Here is a 16,573-nt window from a genome sequence, read left to right on the forward strand (position 1 = left end):
AAAATTATAAAAATTAACTTAGGGCAAAAAACTAACATCAAGTGTGAGGAAAGCACCACTCCGTTACCTGTGGCTTTAATTCCTTGGTGGTTGCAGAGTTTTTTTTTCTGAAGTCATGTTGCAGACGATATGAATTCTTACACTATAGGTAGGACATTTTATGTCAAGACCAAGCTTTAGGCTTTGTATAAGGGCCAGGCTCAGATTCAAGATCTAGGCTTGATGATTAGGTCAGGCTTGAGCTTGGGCTTACATATTCTCTTAAGAAAGAGGCAAAGCCTAGCCCGACCCATGAGTAGGGTCTATTTATAACTAAGTTGCACTCTTATCTTATATAAAATTGTTTTTTTTTGCCTCATTTATATTAACTGGCAGTGCAAATTTTGCATCCCAAATTTAATGCAAAATTTTCACCACTTTCCTCCTACCTCAATTCTCTCATATAAAGTGGCTTGTATCACTTCTAAATAGACAATCCTCAATTGTCAATTCTATTTCCTATAAAATTAAGACCACCTTATTTTACTTTGGTTGTGCTTGGTAAGAGTGCAAATGCAAAATGGTTCATGAAAATTCAAAAATGTAGTTTGGTTGTGTATTGATAAATTAAACTTTGTATTCCAGAACCTACCATTTTTACAATGACAACTTTGAGTGCAAAAATTTGCTTCCATTTGTTGGAAACAAAATCTGCTCTCATTTAAAACATATCAAAATCAAACAAATTTATAGTCATTTTTAGTACAAAAGTATATTTTTACCAAATGCCTACAAAATTGAGCCAGAGTGCAAGTTCAGTTCAATTCACTGCAAATCTTGACCATGTGCAAAATTTGTACCCAATTTAGTTTGCTTTCATTTATTTGTAATTATGATTTTGTATTTCTACCTGATACAAAATTTATACTTTTGTCTCTTTTGTAGTCACTAACAATGCAAATTTTGCATCACCTTCCTCCTACCTCAATTCTTGTTCGTATAAAGTGAAAACCACATCATCTTGCATCTATCTTGCTCCTACAAAGATAACCCCTGCCTCCATTCACTTTCATTTAAAATGGAGGTAACTTCATTTTATTTCTTATTTTGTTTTTCACAAACAAATACGACCACATGAAATCTATTCTCACAAGCAAATAACACAAAGGCCTTGTTTGTGTCTTGGTAAGTCATTTACCAGTATTTTTTTTATCCCTCAAGAAAAATTGTACAATGACCATTTTATATAAAATAGTGACATTATTGAAAGGGAATAATACTGTCCCATTTATTAGCAACTTCCCACGTAGATGAGTAACTGAATCATTCTATTCCAACTGACCTATTTGGAACATAGATTTATTTCTTTTTTATGAAATCCACCAACTTACCTTTCCTCCAAAAGGAACAAGGCCAAAGTTTAAATATGAAGAAAAAAGTAAATCGGATCTTACATACGACTTTACACCAGTGAATTTCATGGTACCGCAAACAAATTAAGCCAATTGTTCAATTGGCATAAAATGCAAATATCGACCCCGCGGATCCAGTCCAAATCATTGAATCCAGCTAACCAGCCACTAACTCGATCTAATAAATAATGAACAGTTGAAAGAGATACAAAGTTGGTGTTGGCAGGAAACATTGCACCGTTTTTTCATATAAACATTGCTGAGCATGTGGAGTTGTCACATACACGTTTTATGAGAAAATTCAACATTTTCAACATTGATTTATATTACACAATATCTACGATAATGTCACATCATTGCACTGTTGATAATAATGTATTTTTCAATTTCTAAAATGTCCAGTTAAAAAAAAAAAAAAAAAAAACATTACCAGTTAAAACACCATTTCTTTTATGTAGCACCTAATTGGCACTGTTTTCTCATAAAGCGGCATGAATGTCAAGCACCCACAAAATAAAATCGGCCACATCATAGTTGATAGACAAACGCAAAACTAAAGACAGAAAACCGTACAAATTTTGCTCAGTTGGAATTGATGACCATGTGCACGGCCAGTTATTAATCTAAACTCCTCCCTGTGCTCCCCTTGGAAAAAAGATTTAATTCGTGGGCGCACCATGTATAGAGGTAATCTGTAAGACTGTAACAAAGATGCAGACTGGACCGGGTTAGGTAGGGTTGATCTCAATCTCAATCCAAATGGAGTTATTGAATCCTCATCCTGATGATTTCGGGTTGGTTACGAATTGAGTGGGCCTGATTTTTTTTTTTTTTTTTTTTTTCACTTATAACATGCCTTACAATTTCGGTGCAGTTAGTTTAATTTTTGAAAATTTTGATTTTGATTTTCAAAATTAGAAATTCAGTTATTTCGATTTTTCATTATTACAGTTTCGGTTCAATTTTTACTTTATGTTTCTGTTTATTTGGTTGAGTTTTTAATTGATTTCGATTTTTCATTATTTTAGTTTCACTTTTGTTTTTCCTTTATAATTTCTGTTTATTTGATTCAATTATTAACGAATATACTGAATATTCGATTCACCCCTAATTATTACTTGCCATATGGCATATGTTTTCTGAGTTCAATTATGATATAGAAAAGATATGATATTTAAAAAGCATCCAACCAATCAACTGGAATCACAAACTTGGTAGCGAATCAAGTGTTGGGTTTAGGGTAGAGTTAGGCTTATTTAAGAAATTCCGAAGCTGACCCGATAAAAATGGGCCAATTGGGATTAGGTCAGTCCATCGAGCTATCCATCCTATGAGTAGGTCTAATTACAAATAAATAGATGCAAAGCAGTTTGTAACAGGTTCAAATTTGGTGCTGTATTTGTGGGATTCGATTTTGCATTAATGCTAGAACAAACCAGCTAAAACAGCGATGGGATCTGTTCCTCACAAATGGGGCGCCTCACAGACACATCCACCGTGTATTAAAAACATATCCTGTGAATTATAATTAATAAATAGGAGAAATGTGCGTGAGAGGCGCATGTGAGGCGCCAGGGGGTAAGGAGCAGATCCGGACTCCCAGGCGCATGTGCTGCTGCAATTTGACCACTACAATTACAATCGGACTCCCGAACCGACCACTTTTGGGATCAATGCAGGTCAAAGTGGTCATCAGTCCGGTCCGGTCTAAACACTGACAGGTGGTTTTCCACTTGTTACTTTTCAATCAGAAGTAGAAAAGAAACAAGGACTCACGCAACACTGATGAGATCGATCTACTCATCCTTGATTTCATATTTCTCTCCCACCTAATTGATCTACTTTCAAAATCATAGCCGTTAGATTGAAGATGAGTAGTCAAAGTCAATCTAACGAGCGAGGTAAATTAAGTCCTTTTCGATAACAAGAGCCGCAGACGTCTCTGGTCCCTATTTTAATATTTTCCAGTGAAGGGTAGTTTCGCAATTGTTAGTATCTATGGCTCAAGACAAATCGCTCTCTCTCTCTCTCTCTCTCTCTCTGATAAAAGCCTCGCCTTTGGTTAGTTTTAAGCGAGTCCTCTCCCGTCGTCGGCTTCGACAAAATTTCCTCGGTTTCATGACTCTTTTCTGCCATCGCCATGGAATCTAGGCCACAGCAAGGAGGTGAGGCAGCTTCTTTCCTTTCTTCTTTTGTTTCTTCACTTAATTATATTTTATTCGAATTTCTTCTGCAACGCCATTAGATTCATCTGTCGGTGTTATCCGGTTTCGTGTTTTTCGTTTCTCTTTTGGTAGACTGTATTGATATTTTTTCTGTATGCGTTCTGGGGATTATTTTTTTAGCGTTTGGATACGAAGTTGCGAGAATCTTGAGGTTTTTTGGGTTCGGATTGACCTGGGGACAAGAATATAGGATTTTTGATTGATTGGTGCTATTGAAATCTTCTAAAAATGGTGTGAGGTTGTGATTTTTGATCTTCAGATGGGAGTTAATAAATGGATAAAAGCGAGCTCTCTGTGAAGTTTGTTTGTGTTTAGATGGGATAATATATTTCAAGGCTTGGCTAATTTAATTTACTTTGATTGATAAAAGAAAATACTTTGATTGATTTAATGTATTCTTATTTGTCGTGCTATATGTTGCTTTTTGTTGATTATGTCAGAATTCAATATTTCCTCTGATCCAGAAATAATCCGTCTGGGGTTTTTGAGGTGCAATTTTTAGTAATATCATGTTTTTGACGCCTGAATAGTCTTGGGGTGAAAGTTTAGGAAGTTTAAGTTTTTCTAGTTTGTTTTCCTCGAATCTTTTCTGTGATTTTGAAAATTGTTGATACTTAATCCATTTAAATCTGCGTTGTGATAAATCATTCTTTTTATTAAGTTATTGGGTTCTTCTTGCTAGAAATTATTTTGAATGTGTTACCATGGTAAGCTTTTGTGATGGATTTTGGTCTTGGGAGGGATAGAAATGGAGGTTGAGTTTGTTTTTATTTTGTGCAATGGCTGGCTGGTCTCATTGAATCAACTCATAGAGTTGCATTGCATGGTTTGATAAATGAGTTCCCACATCCAATTAATAAGATGCTAAGTTCTCATTGAAAGATCATTATCCAATGTTAGTCCCAGCCATATGCGGTTTTGGGAGGGGTAGGTACGGTCTTAACCTTTGGCATTTTTTTGCACAAAGTGACTACCCTCAGAGTCAGTCCTGCATTGTCACATTTGCCAGTCCGAGCTTTTACCATTAGACCAAGTAATGTCGTAGGGGACACTAAAAGTTTTGCATGGGAAATGCACAGGGGTGAAGCCTACCAGTTGGACTTTGGACAGTGCAATTTAGTATGGTTAAGTTTTAATTGGAGCTTCTGATGATCAGGTTTAAGGAAATTGATTTACCCTCATTTTTGTAGTCAAATTTGTTAAGTTGGTGACTTTGTGTTCAATTGTTCTCAAAATGAGCATCTGGTTAGTGTCCTCAATTCATATAGATGCTTTTAAAATTTTACATTATACAAAGCACTTTTTTGAATTATACCAACAAAAAATGTGCTTTATTAAATTATCACTTGCCAGGTTGATCTCCTTTCTTGAATGTAGGGCTGTCAATGGACTAGATATTGGTCCAATGTGATCCAGTCAAGTATGAGTCCATTACAGATGGACCAGGCCGAATCCAATCCGATGAATACTTTGGACCTTTCTGGACTGGTCCAATTCAATGTCTGGACTGTCCAAACTGTTCAATTGGTTTTAATTTAGATTGGGTCCAACCCAAACTTGGTCCATTGACACCCCTACTCAAATGCCTTCAATATGAGCTGACTTAGTTACCTAGGTATTAATATTGGTGTTTTGGCTATGGGTTGGCTTTACAATTAGAAGCTTGGGGATGATATATAATTCCTCTCTTTAAAGAGAGCAATTGGGTTCTCAATTTGACTGAGATTTATGTTCTGGATTTATACTTTCTTAATTGTTTTTTTTGGGTTTGATTGCATGAAGAAAAGAAAACTCCCTTCTTTAGGGGGAGGGTGGGATTTCTTCTTTGGGTTGTTCTCAATCCTCTTTCAATGTGTGTTTTTTGGAACACTTTGTTCGGGGGAGGATAGAGGTGTAAATCGGGCCGTGCCGCCCGTGGCCCGACATGAATTTGGACCGGCCCGACACGACAGTCTATGGGCCGTGCCAGGCCCGACACAATCGTGTGGGCTGTACTGGGCCTGGGGTTTTAGGTCCTCTTGGGCCGACACGGCACGACCGAGCGGGCCGTGCCGCCTGTGGCCCGCATGCTGGCACGACCCAACACGACCCATATATATTATTTATATATATAATATGTATATATTTTATATATTTATATATATAATATGTTATATACTATATTATATATATAATAATATATAGTATATAATATATTAACAAAATACAATTGTTTTCAATTTTATTATACTAATTTATTTAATTATTGTATATATAAGCAATTATACACATCAAAATTCATATAAAATTAAAATTTTAAGTTTTTTTTTTCAATTATTTTAAATAAATAGCTTTGGTTGGGTCCATGGCCTGGCCTGGCCCAAGGCTTGGCCCACGGACCAGAACGGCCCGCGGCACAGCACGAGCCTGCACTGGCTTGGGCCATGGGCCGTGCCAGGCCGACCCCCCCAAGTTATCCTAGGGGAGGGCGGCACAGCTTGGGACGGCCCTAGGGCCGGTGTGGCATGGCCTGCACTTTGCGTGGGCCACTCGTGGGCCGTGTCATGCCGGCCCGGCACGACCCGTTTGACACCTCTCGGGGAGGATCTAGCATCTTAAAAAGTAATATTTGGTAAAAATTGTGAAATAAATTTGATATTAGTAGTTCAGTTTTTCATGTATGGCTCTTGCTTTGGATACCTTGTTCAATTGTATACTAGGGAAGCAAATAATCTAGCTTATGATCTTGTCAAGGTGAGGGTTGGAGGAAAAATTAGATTCATTGTATTGTATGGAGCAGAGTCTTGTGCAGTCAAGAAATGGAACATCCAAAAGATGAGGGCAGAAGAAATGAAAATGTTGAGATGGATGAGTGGGAAACTAGGAAGGATAGGATTAAAAATGAATTCACCTGAAGGAACCTAGGAGTAGCTCCGATAGGTGACAAATTCAGGGAAAGTATACTAAGATGGTTTGGTCACATAAGGAAAGAATACCATCTACAGCACATTGAGAAGAAATAACGTCTTACAACTTACAAGTTGAAGGGTGTAGAAGAGCTAGGGGCAGACCAAAAATGGCATGAAGTAGGTGTTGAGACAAAGCTTAGTTCAGTGAATTTGAGTTTGATATGTAGGTGTTGATTGATTAAATGGAGGAATATTTTAGGATAGTACTATGTAAAAACTTCCCTTGCCTATATCCTTTAGCTGAAAAACTGTTGCCTGGTTGTCCTGCTCTGAACATATCTTTACCCTGTAAATTTGTCCAAGTTGTTGCCTCTTATAGTGTTCTTGTGAATGTTTAGAGGAGTTTGAGTTGTCCAAAATATAAGGAAGTACGCCAATTCATCCGGTCAGTTTTTGACCTGGACAATCTACAGACATGCGGCCCAGGCAGGTTGTAAGAAACCTAAGCCCACGCCCTTAAACCAAGCAAATTCATATCAATTTTGAGGGTTAAAACAAGTCCACTCCATGTTTAAGTAATAAATTATGTTACACAAAACATATTGCTTTCACTGTACTTTTACATCATACTGTAAAAAAAACTGTACTCTTACATAATCTGTCTCAAACTTCCAAACCACCAGTCCAACCCTTTTGTTCTGTATTATCAGTCAGTGTATCTCTTCGTCGGTTTGTGATTTGGAAGTCTAAGCCCAACCCATTCTTATAAAATGGTATTCCAACATGACTTACAGTCTCTGCCCAGTTGTTCAACTTGGTTTGATCTAGGCGTCCCTTTTATTTTGAGGGCTGGCCCAACATGTCATATCTAAAAGAGGTTTGAAATATGTCTCTTCTTTACTTTCTATCCTGATCTTATTATCCTATATATTCTTTATGGTGAAGCTGCTATCTGTGAATTTTTTGTTATGATGCTGATAGTTGTTTACAAGATTACAGCCTTTTTATTCTTTTATCTGTTGAATGATGATTTAATTCATTATTCATTCCTGTACTTCACTTCACATTTGGAACTTGACTTGTTGGATTACAGCCAGCAATCCTCCACCAAAACCTTGGGAACGAGCAGCTACCTCGTCTGGTCCTGCACCTTTTAGACCTTCATCACCTGGAAGCACAAGTGATGTAGTTGAAGCTTCAGGAACTGCAAAGCCTGGAGAAATTGTTTCAACTGCTGATAGAAACACCACTGTAAACAGAAACACTCTAGGTAGGCCTGTACCCACCAGGCCATGGGAGCAGAACTATGGAAGCAGTTATGGAGGTAATTGGTAGTTGCAATTTTAGGCAACAAGTTGTTTTCTTGTTTACGTTTTGGAGCTTGCCAATTTAATTATCTTTGCAGGTTATGGTTCAGGTCTAAACTATAACTCAGGCTATGGATCTGGAATGTATGGGTCATATGGTGGATATGGAGGAATGCAAGGTGGTGGGATGTATGGTAATACCATGTACAGAGGAGGGTATGGTGGCCTTTATGGAGGTTCAGGAATGTATGGTGGAATGTACAATGGTGGCCTTGGCGGCCCAATGGGTGGTTATGGGATGGGCATGGGTGGTCCTTATGGTGATCAAGATCCAAATAATCCTTTTGGTGCACCTTCATCACCACCAGGCTTTTGGGTTTCCTTTCTTCGTGTGGTAAGGCATTTGATCATTTTGTTTCATATAGCTATACATGATCTTGTTAAGATACATTTTCTGGATTACCTTCATCGCTCCATTTAGAATTATATTATATATGATATTTCCATAGTTTAGATTTAGTTCAACGTAAACATGGTCTTCTCTTCCAGTTAATAAATATATGACTTGGATTTGCCTATTCGTTGCAGTATATGGATTAATGGGGTAAATAACATAGCAGTAAGTGTGAAAAGGTGAAGGGGAATGATGATATTACTGTTTTGTTATTGATCAAAATAAATAAATAAATAAATAAAAGCTACTATCTTCTACCTGTTAGGAAATTCTTGAATTAGAGAAAATTGAAAAATTTATCAGAAATAATTTAAAATCCATTCAAATAATAAAAGCTCCTTATAAATCCTATATACACAGTTTATAAGAAATTAAATCCAAATGTCATCATTAATTGATACCCTATCAGTAAATCTGCCATAACTTTCTGATGGCACATTAGTTTTGCATGATATTGGTCTTGTTGGATGGCTAATTAAAAAAACAAAATCTATCCAATGACACTTTAATATCAACCCTGTCCGTAAATCTGCCATAACTTTCTGATGGCACATTAGTTTTGAATGATATTGGTCTTATTGGATGGCTAATTGAAAAATCTATCCAATGGAAATTTAATCATTGAGAAAGGATGAGTTTTGATTCCTTCAATATCGGGTCACAGAAAAGTGGAAAACATAAACACTAAGGCTATGTTTGGTTTGAAGGAAAAAGTAGGGAAAGGATGGGAAACATAAGGAAACCTATACATTATTAACAGTAATGACAATTCATATTCCAACCCTAAAAGTAAGACCTTCACCATCCTTGTCCTACATCAGTGAACCTAATAAATGATTATATACCCAGAAGTTGTATTTGATAAACATTTCTGGGATCCCAGCTTAGATCTTTTTTGGGATGCTTCTCTTTTTCATAATTGCATTTTCTGTTTGGATTTTTGTGTTAATGAATAAAAGCAACTTAATGATTTTTTAGGTCAATGAACAAAAGCAAAAGTAAAAAACAAAGAAACCAGAAAACTTCATTCTAACTCTGCTTCTCTTTTATGTTTCTTTTCTCTTCTCTTGATAAATCTTTTTAAATTGTTAGCAATGTTTTAAAACAGGGAGGCATGACACGAGGCATTCCACTACTTGGGGTGTGAGGCATAGTTCAGAACGTAAGAGGCGTAAACCTCCTTAAGAGGAGGGGGATGAGGAGGAAAGGAAGGGGAGGAGGAAGAAGAAGAGGAGGATCTCATTTTTCTATGTTTGCAATAAAAATCTTTTATATTAAGAAGAACGAAGATGCATAACATTAGATGGAAGGGGGTCTTGTCGAAGTGGAGGTGAGCGAGCTGGATCAGAGCAAGACCCCTTGGCACAAAAACCAAATTGGGCTGCATTGAGAAGGGGCTCCATCCCACTTTCTTTCCGCTTATCTTTTCTTTCCCTTCCCTTCCCTTTTCTTTTCTTTCTTCTCTTTTTTCCTTTTCCTTTTCTTTCTTCTTTTTTTTTTTCTTTTTCTTTCCCTTCTCTTTCTTTTTTTCTTTTTTTTTTCTGTCTTATTGTGTGAGGTGAGGTGCATGCCTCATGAATCTTGCACATGAGGCATACGCCTTAGAGGTATCAATGCCTCTGGCATACGCCTCAGTGTGTTTTGGGGTCTCCTCGCCTGGAGGGACACATCCAGGCGTATGCTTCCCACTCCTTTTAAAAAACTGATTGTTAGATGAAGAAAAATCTGTCAAGATGTGCAAAGTAGAGTATTGCTGACTGGACTAAGAAGAGCGAAATATCTTCATTTCCTTTACCACTGGAAGGAAATCCAGAAAATTCCAATAGGTAGAGAATGGTTTGGTATCCATAGAGAATACCTAACTTCTTGTTGCTCATTGGTTCAGTTAAGTTGGATTGGAGGGATCAATTCCAAGCAAATGACCTGGCAGTTCCAGGTTTTGGGAGCAGTGCTACATGTACTCTCCTAAGGAATGAGGCATCCATGTCTGACATGCACCAGGTTCTTACACTGGTATTGATTCTTGAGGGAGCGCTTCATGGCAATATTTCTTTTTTTTTTCTTCCCTTGATCATTTGACATAAATGAACAACTAATATACATGAGAAATGCTATTTTCATACAGGCATTAGTAGGTAAATTGGTAACAGACTCCTTTTCTCTAGGCATTTCTCATGCTATTTTCATACAGAGCATGAGAAATGCTATATATATAATTCTTGGTGAATCAGATTCCCCTAGCAATTCCTGTGTCTGTGTCCATAGACCATAGACTCCATACAACAGTAGTTGGTTAGGCTTGTGGCATATAGGGATGGTTAGATTCTGTTGTAGGCTTGTAGGATTGGCTTATTTTTATTTATTTTTTCCCACACTAAACATATCCTAGTTGGACGCTTTTCCTTTATATACATTAAGATTATACATTTGTTGCTAATCAGAACTCAGAAGAGATGATTTGATGCATGGATGCACTGCGTAGACAAACCATGTTGTCATGTCGTGATATTTAAGATTTTAATGATTAATGGAATTTCTTCTTTTCTTGTCTATGTGCTATGCTATAACTGAAATGGTTCTCTTGGTGGCAGATGCACGGTGTGGTGACATTTTTTGGTCGGATTTCAATTCTCATAGACCAGAACACACAGGCATTCCACATGTTCATGACTGCACTTCTTCAGGTGCTTCATTTGCTTTCTACCTTTTTTTTTTTTTTTTTTTTTTTTTTTTTTTTTTTTTTTTTTTAAATCTCCCAATAAAATTGCTGCACTTCAGATTGAACCCTGTTTGTGCCCATTAGCAAAATCTGATCTATCTGATGCTATATGATATTTCTTCTTTTTTTGGCTATGCTCTAGCATAGGTTGATGGTTATATAACCTGTGATTTATTTTTCAGCTCTTTGATCGATCTGGGATGTTGTATGGGGAGCTTGCAAGGTTTGTATTAAGGTTGCTGGGAATCAGAACAAAGCCCAGGAAAGTTCATCCGCCTGGCCCTGATGCACTCCCTGGCCCACACAATCCCCAAGGTGGTCAGAACCTCATCGAGGGACCACAAATTGCTCCAAGTAATTCATGGGACACTGTTTGGGAAAATGATGCTGGCAAATGAATAATGTGCTCCTGCCAAAACCAAAAGAAATGCTGAGATTGCACCCTGTACAGAGGTGAGAACCAACTCTACTATTGCTTTGCATTGATTCAAACTTTTTCCAGGTAGAGTTCTGATTTGCGGAGGAAACAGATCCATTTTTACTCTGTGTCAATGAATGGGGAATACACACACAAGATGTGATCTTAAAATTTACACCGGTTTTGTTTGGAACATTGGGAGAGATTCCTAGTAGAAAGCATAATTGTCTGCACTAGTTTTTAGTTTCTACATGTTGAATGTATACTTGTTCTTCTTCCAAATTGAAATTCCAGTTGTTGTATAATAAGTCAACACATGTCAGCTTGCCAATAATTTGTCTTTCTGCTGGATTCGACGGGATAAAACCCTTCTCCTCAATTCAATATCTTGTCCTGGGTCAATTCTTTTTCTTTTTCTTTTTCTTTTTTAATCATTAAATGTTAATTTTTCTCATTAAGAATATCGTTCTTGACCAATTCTTAGAACATGAGAATTGGAGTGTAAAACCTTGTATTTTGTTTCTTTGTATGTATTTGTATTTGTATTCCTTCCAAACTGAGCTGTACAAATACAAATATGCAGAGTGCAAAGCCTTGTATTTTGTATATATTTGTATTGTACATATTTGTGTTTGTACTTTTTTTCAAACTGAACCTGAGTCAAGATATTGTTGCGGAATTTGTGACGTAGAGAGCCGTAGGGGTGTGCATTCGGTTTATTTGGTTAATGTACTCTTTTCAAACTGATATTGTTGCAGAATTTGTGATATGGAGAGCTGTAGGGTTGAGTATTCGTTTTTTTTGGTTAAAAACCAAATTGAATAAATCGAAATTTTAAAAACTGAATTAAAAAATTAAAAACTGAAATAATAACTGAAATCGAAATTTTTGGTTATTTCAGTCAAAACCGAATTTTAATAACATATATTCTATTATATAGATTATAACATATAATATATATTATGGAATCAAATTTTAGTATATTATATATTAATATATAAATATATAATATATTATATATTATATGTTATATATTATATATTATAAGTTATATATAACAATAAAAAGCTTGGTTAATTCAATTAACTGAAAATTGAATTAGCCAAAAACCGAAAAAACTGAAATCAAAATTTTTGGTTTTAACCCTGTACTACTCACCCCTAGAGAGCCGAGGCAATTGTTTCAGGTTGAACTGTGAAAAGATTGTAGTGAAGGGCATAACATTGGTACCCAGAATTTTGCAAAACAAGGGATTTTTAGCCTGCATTTCATTTCAGAATTCAGATTTGAATTGTAGACCTACAATAATTCAAATTTATGAACATCTCCACCTATAACGCCCATACATGCGGTGAATTGGCACCTATAATAATTCAAATTTATGAACAGATTTCAGAGATTGGGTGAAGAGTAAAAAACCCTTTTAACAAATGTATCGAGATATGGAAAACTACTGTATTAGTATGTCAGTCTGCTGATGTATTAGCGAACTTTGGAGTGAATAAGATCCAGACGTAATCCCCCCTCCGAATGTAAGGCAAGCCCTTAGGGCTGGTATGTATGGGGTGGGTATCTTCAGTGTAAGAGTTGTGGTTTCTTTCAATCTTATCGAAATGGATATAAATAGTTTTAACGCCCAAATAGATATGCATAAGTAAAAATATAAGAAATTCACCATTTATATGAAGTTAGGGTTGGATTGGTGTCATGCTGAGTCAGGCCGAATTTTTTGTTATTTAATTTTGCTTCAATAGAAAAATATAAGGCTAGAGTTCCGGCTTGATCTTAATTTGAGATAGTAATTTATACCATTTATAAAAGTGCAAATGGAAGCTCTTGGCTTTTATAATTTTCATTGGACAACAATTAAATTGTTCCAACTTTTGAATTTGGTCAGTCTAATTTTAAGGATGGAAATGTAATTTGAAAAACTGCTTTTCTCTTTATTCAAATTCCTCTCATTAAGCTTTATATTTAAAGTTTAACTCCCATTAATATTTATTGAATCATTTTTTTTGACTAGAATGCCCCTATTTTTGAATTTGGTCATTCTCTACTTATGAGGGCATAAAATGTAATTTGAACTATTACATTACCTTGTTCAGTTCCATCTCATTAAGTCCTATCTTAGGGTGTTAACTTCTATTCTTTTATTGAATCCCATATTTAAGATATTATTTTCATAAAATTGAAAAAAAATCTATCAATTAAATCTACATCTAATACTTTTAATGATATAAAAAACATGTTTTTTAAAATTACCCAAATAAAACTGTTTTTCATCATGGTGGCAAGCAAGCAATTCGACCATCTAGAGTAAGTGGACTAATCCATGGTGTCATAATTAAATAAAAAATGAAAAAATATAAAAACACAAAAACATTATATGATAATAGATAATTTTGTCAGTAGCATTTAGACACCTATTTAATATTTTACATTAATCATATTAAAGAAAAATAATTGTGATAAGTAATAATTGTTTTATTGATGTTGGAAATAAAACTTAAATTTTAAAACCAACCCAAAAATGAAATTGTTATCCTAGTAGTAGGTCAACAGTTCAACATTTTGGGTCACATGTGTCAATCATTGATTTTTTAATTAAATAATAAAAATACACAAAATATGAAAAAGATAGAATTTTTGTAGAAAACATTTGGACACATCTCTAATATTTTATATTAATCATATAGACATCATAAATAAGAATTGTTTTTAACTTTTTTATTGATGATATAAATAAAGTAGAAAATAACAAAATTTTCAGGTCAAATGTGTCAACTCATGAAGTTATAATGAAATAACAAAATTTAAAAAAAAGATAGAAACACAGAATTATACAAAAAATATATAAATTATGTGGAAAACATTTGGGCATATCTTTATATTAATGAACCATGAACCATAATAAGTGTGAAATAAGAATAATTTTTAGAAATATAAAAGATAGTAAACAATTTTGGAATAATTGTTGTTATCCTTTTTTTTCTTTTATTATTGTTATTGTTGTTGTAGTTGTAGTTGTTTTTTATTATTAATTTTTCCTATTAATGGCACATGTGGGCCCATGCGGATTCTCATGTGCTTTGACGTGGTGATGTGGCGAGTTTATTTGAAATGTATAATATAATACGTGAAAACCATTGTTTATATGTGTGTGAAATAGGGGCTAAAAATAATGTCATTTACCTTAAAAAAACACTTGTTGGGAAAGTACTTTAAATACCCAATAAATGGTTTGGCAAATGAATCACCAAACAACATTAAGTGGTTTTTCAAATAAATACTTATAATAAACACTTGTTGCTCTTTGATTTAAACTTGTTATTTTATAGGAAAAATTTTGTTTATATAAAAAAACAAATATTATATGTTGAGATCTTGTTGCTCTTATGATTAGTAAACTTACTATTTTACAGGCATTAAATTGTTTTGCAAGAAAAAGTTGATATTATATGTTTCATTCTTGTTCTCATAGGTTTTTAAGGTCTTCGCATGGGAGTGGTTTCATTTGCAATTATATGTAGCACCCAATATTTGATTATGTAATTGTATAGTCAATTGATATTTTATAACAATGATTTTGTTTAAAAATTGATGATGAAACAAGTTGCTAATGTAAACAGGTTTTTGAATGGACAGGTTGCTTTTCTTTATTTCTTTGTAGCTTTTCTTTTTATTATTTTTTTTTCCAGATAATCAGGTTGCCCTAGTGTCTATTTTGTTTGTTGTTAATCAGGTTGCTAATTTGAGAATCAGGTTTTCTAAGAACAGTCAGGAATTGAAAATTAGGTTACTACTGTTAATGCTTAGTGCTTGGATCTTAGTAATAGGAATTTGGAAATCAGCCTGAGCAAATGAAATGATAAAGTTATGCGGTGAGCAAGTGATGATTAATAGTGCTTAGTTCTTAGTGGCTTTGTTTTAACGGGATATTACTAGCGGAGGGCTCTGGAATGAAACTTTTGATTCGTTGACCCGCCTGACCTGGTTTCTGGCAAAAAATCATTGAATCAGTCAATAATTCATTGATTCGAGCAGTTGAATCATCAAGTTATTGACTCATGCAATGTTTTTTGGACGTTTTTTTTTTTTTAATTCGGAACCATCCAGGTAATCGATTCCATTTTATCCTAATTTCAGTTCCTGACCAAAAATCGTTGAATTGGTCAATAACCCATTGGCCCAAGCGGTTGAACCATTGACCCATTAAATGGTTTTTGGTCTTTTTTTTATTATTTTTTTAAATTTTTGTTATCAGAATGGGCCATTCGTTCGAACCGAACTATCGAATTGTCGACCCGAAAACTGGTGGTTAGGACAGATCCGTTTTCAGGTCGTATGAGTTACATGCTCGAATGAACATGTATGGTACTGCTTAATGGGCTTTACACACAATTTTTGCCCGTAAATTTTGTTGTTAGAACGGGTTGTCCATTTTTTTTAATTTTTTTAATTGGAAACTATCTAGGCAACTAGTTCCATTTTACCCCAATCCTGGTCCTTGGCCAAAAACCGTTGAATCGATCAACGACCTATTGATCCGAGTTGTCGAACCATCAACCTGTTGACCCATTCAATGTTTTTTGACCTTTTTTTATTGTTTTAATTTTTGTTGTCAGAACGGGCCATCCGTTCAAACTGAACGATCAAACCGTCGACCTGAAAACCGGTGTCCAAAGCGGTTCCATTTTTGGGCTGTATGAGTCACACGCTCGGATGACATAATACGTATGATACTACTCACACACTCAATTTTTTGCCTGTAATTTTTGTTGTTAGAATATGTCGTTTGTTTGAACTAGACGATCGAATTGTCAACTCGAAAACTGGTGGCTAGAACGGTTTCGTAATTTTTTATTGTCAAAATGAGCCGTCCATTCGAACCGAATGATCAAATCGTCAACCCAAAAACCGGTGGCCAGAACGGTTTCGTAATTTTTTGCTTGTAATTTTTGTTGTTAGAACGAGCCATTCATTCAAAATAGACGGTCGAACTGTCGGTTATCAGAATGTTATTAACAACATTTATCAATAATAATAAGTAATTATACTATTTAATTAAATAATCATTAGTGATAGTTTTAATAAGATTATTTAGTTATGTTTAATATAACAGTAATTATTAAATTAATAATTTCCAAAATTAAATTAAATTAACAGTATTT

At 34.9% G+C, this 16,573-nt stretch overlaps 1 protein-coding gene across 5 annotated transcripts; it reads left to right on the forward strand.

Annotated features, from left to right (window-relative positions):
• The first annotated feature begins 3,335 nt into the window (after positions 1-3,335).
• Positions 3,336-15,061, forward strand: PEX13 (peroxin 13). Of its 5 annotated transcripts, none has more exons than XR_016104803.1 (6): positions 3,336-3,556; positions 7,598-7,828; positions 7,910-8,205; positions 10,857-10,949; positions 11,167-11,437; positions 11,515-11,804. XR_016104803.1 is itself a non-coding variant. In XM_088963655.1 (5 exons), the coding sequence occupies exons 1-5, from the start codon at positions 3,532-3,534 to the stop codon at positions 11,380-11,382; spliced, it is 861 nt and encodes a 286-aa protein (XP_088819781.1). In that variant the 5' UTR covers positions 3,373-3,531; the 3' UTR covers positions 11,383-11,804. The 5 variants fall into 5 exon arrangements, 2 of the variants coding, with proteins under 2 accessions (XP_088819781.1, XP_088819783.1); XR_016104804.1 differs by lacking the exon at positions 11,515-11,804 and adding an exon at positions 14,884-15,061 and having other exon boundaries at positions 3,374-3,556; XR_016104805.1 differs by having other exon boundaries at positions 3,389-3,556; positions 7,922-8,205.
• Positions 15,062-16,573: the final 1,512 nt, after the last annotated feature.

This window comes from Nelumbo lutea, chromosome 1 (genome assembly GCF_056320005.1).
Source record: "Nelumbo lutea isolate HS-2025 chromosome 1, American lotus-T2T, whole genome shotgun sequence".
Taxonomy (NCBI): Eukaryota; Viridiplantae; Streptophyta; class Magnoliopsida; order Proteales; family Nelumbonaceae; genus Nelumbo; species Nelumbo lutea.

What these genes read in the sequence shown, in the direction of transcription:
- PEX13 (XM_088963655.1), top strand. Translation starts at nt 3,532, where the DNA reads ATGGAATCTAGGCCACAGCAAGGAG. An exon ending in ATCTAGGCCACAGCAAGGAG is followed by an intron (nt 3,557 to 7,597) that starts GTGAGGCAGCTT and finishes GTTGGATTACAG; the next exon opens with CCAGCAATCCTCCACCAAAA. An exon ending in TCATGACTGCACTTCTTCAG is followed by an intron (nt 10,950 to 11,166) that starts GTGCTTCATTTG and finishes TTTATTTTTCAG; the next exon opens with CTCTTTGATCGATCTGGGAT.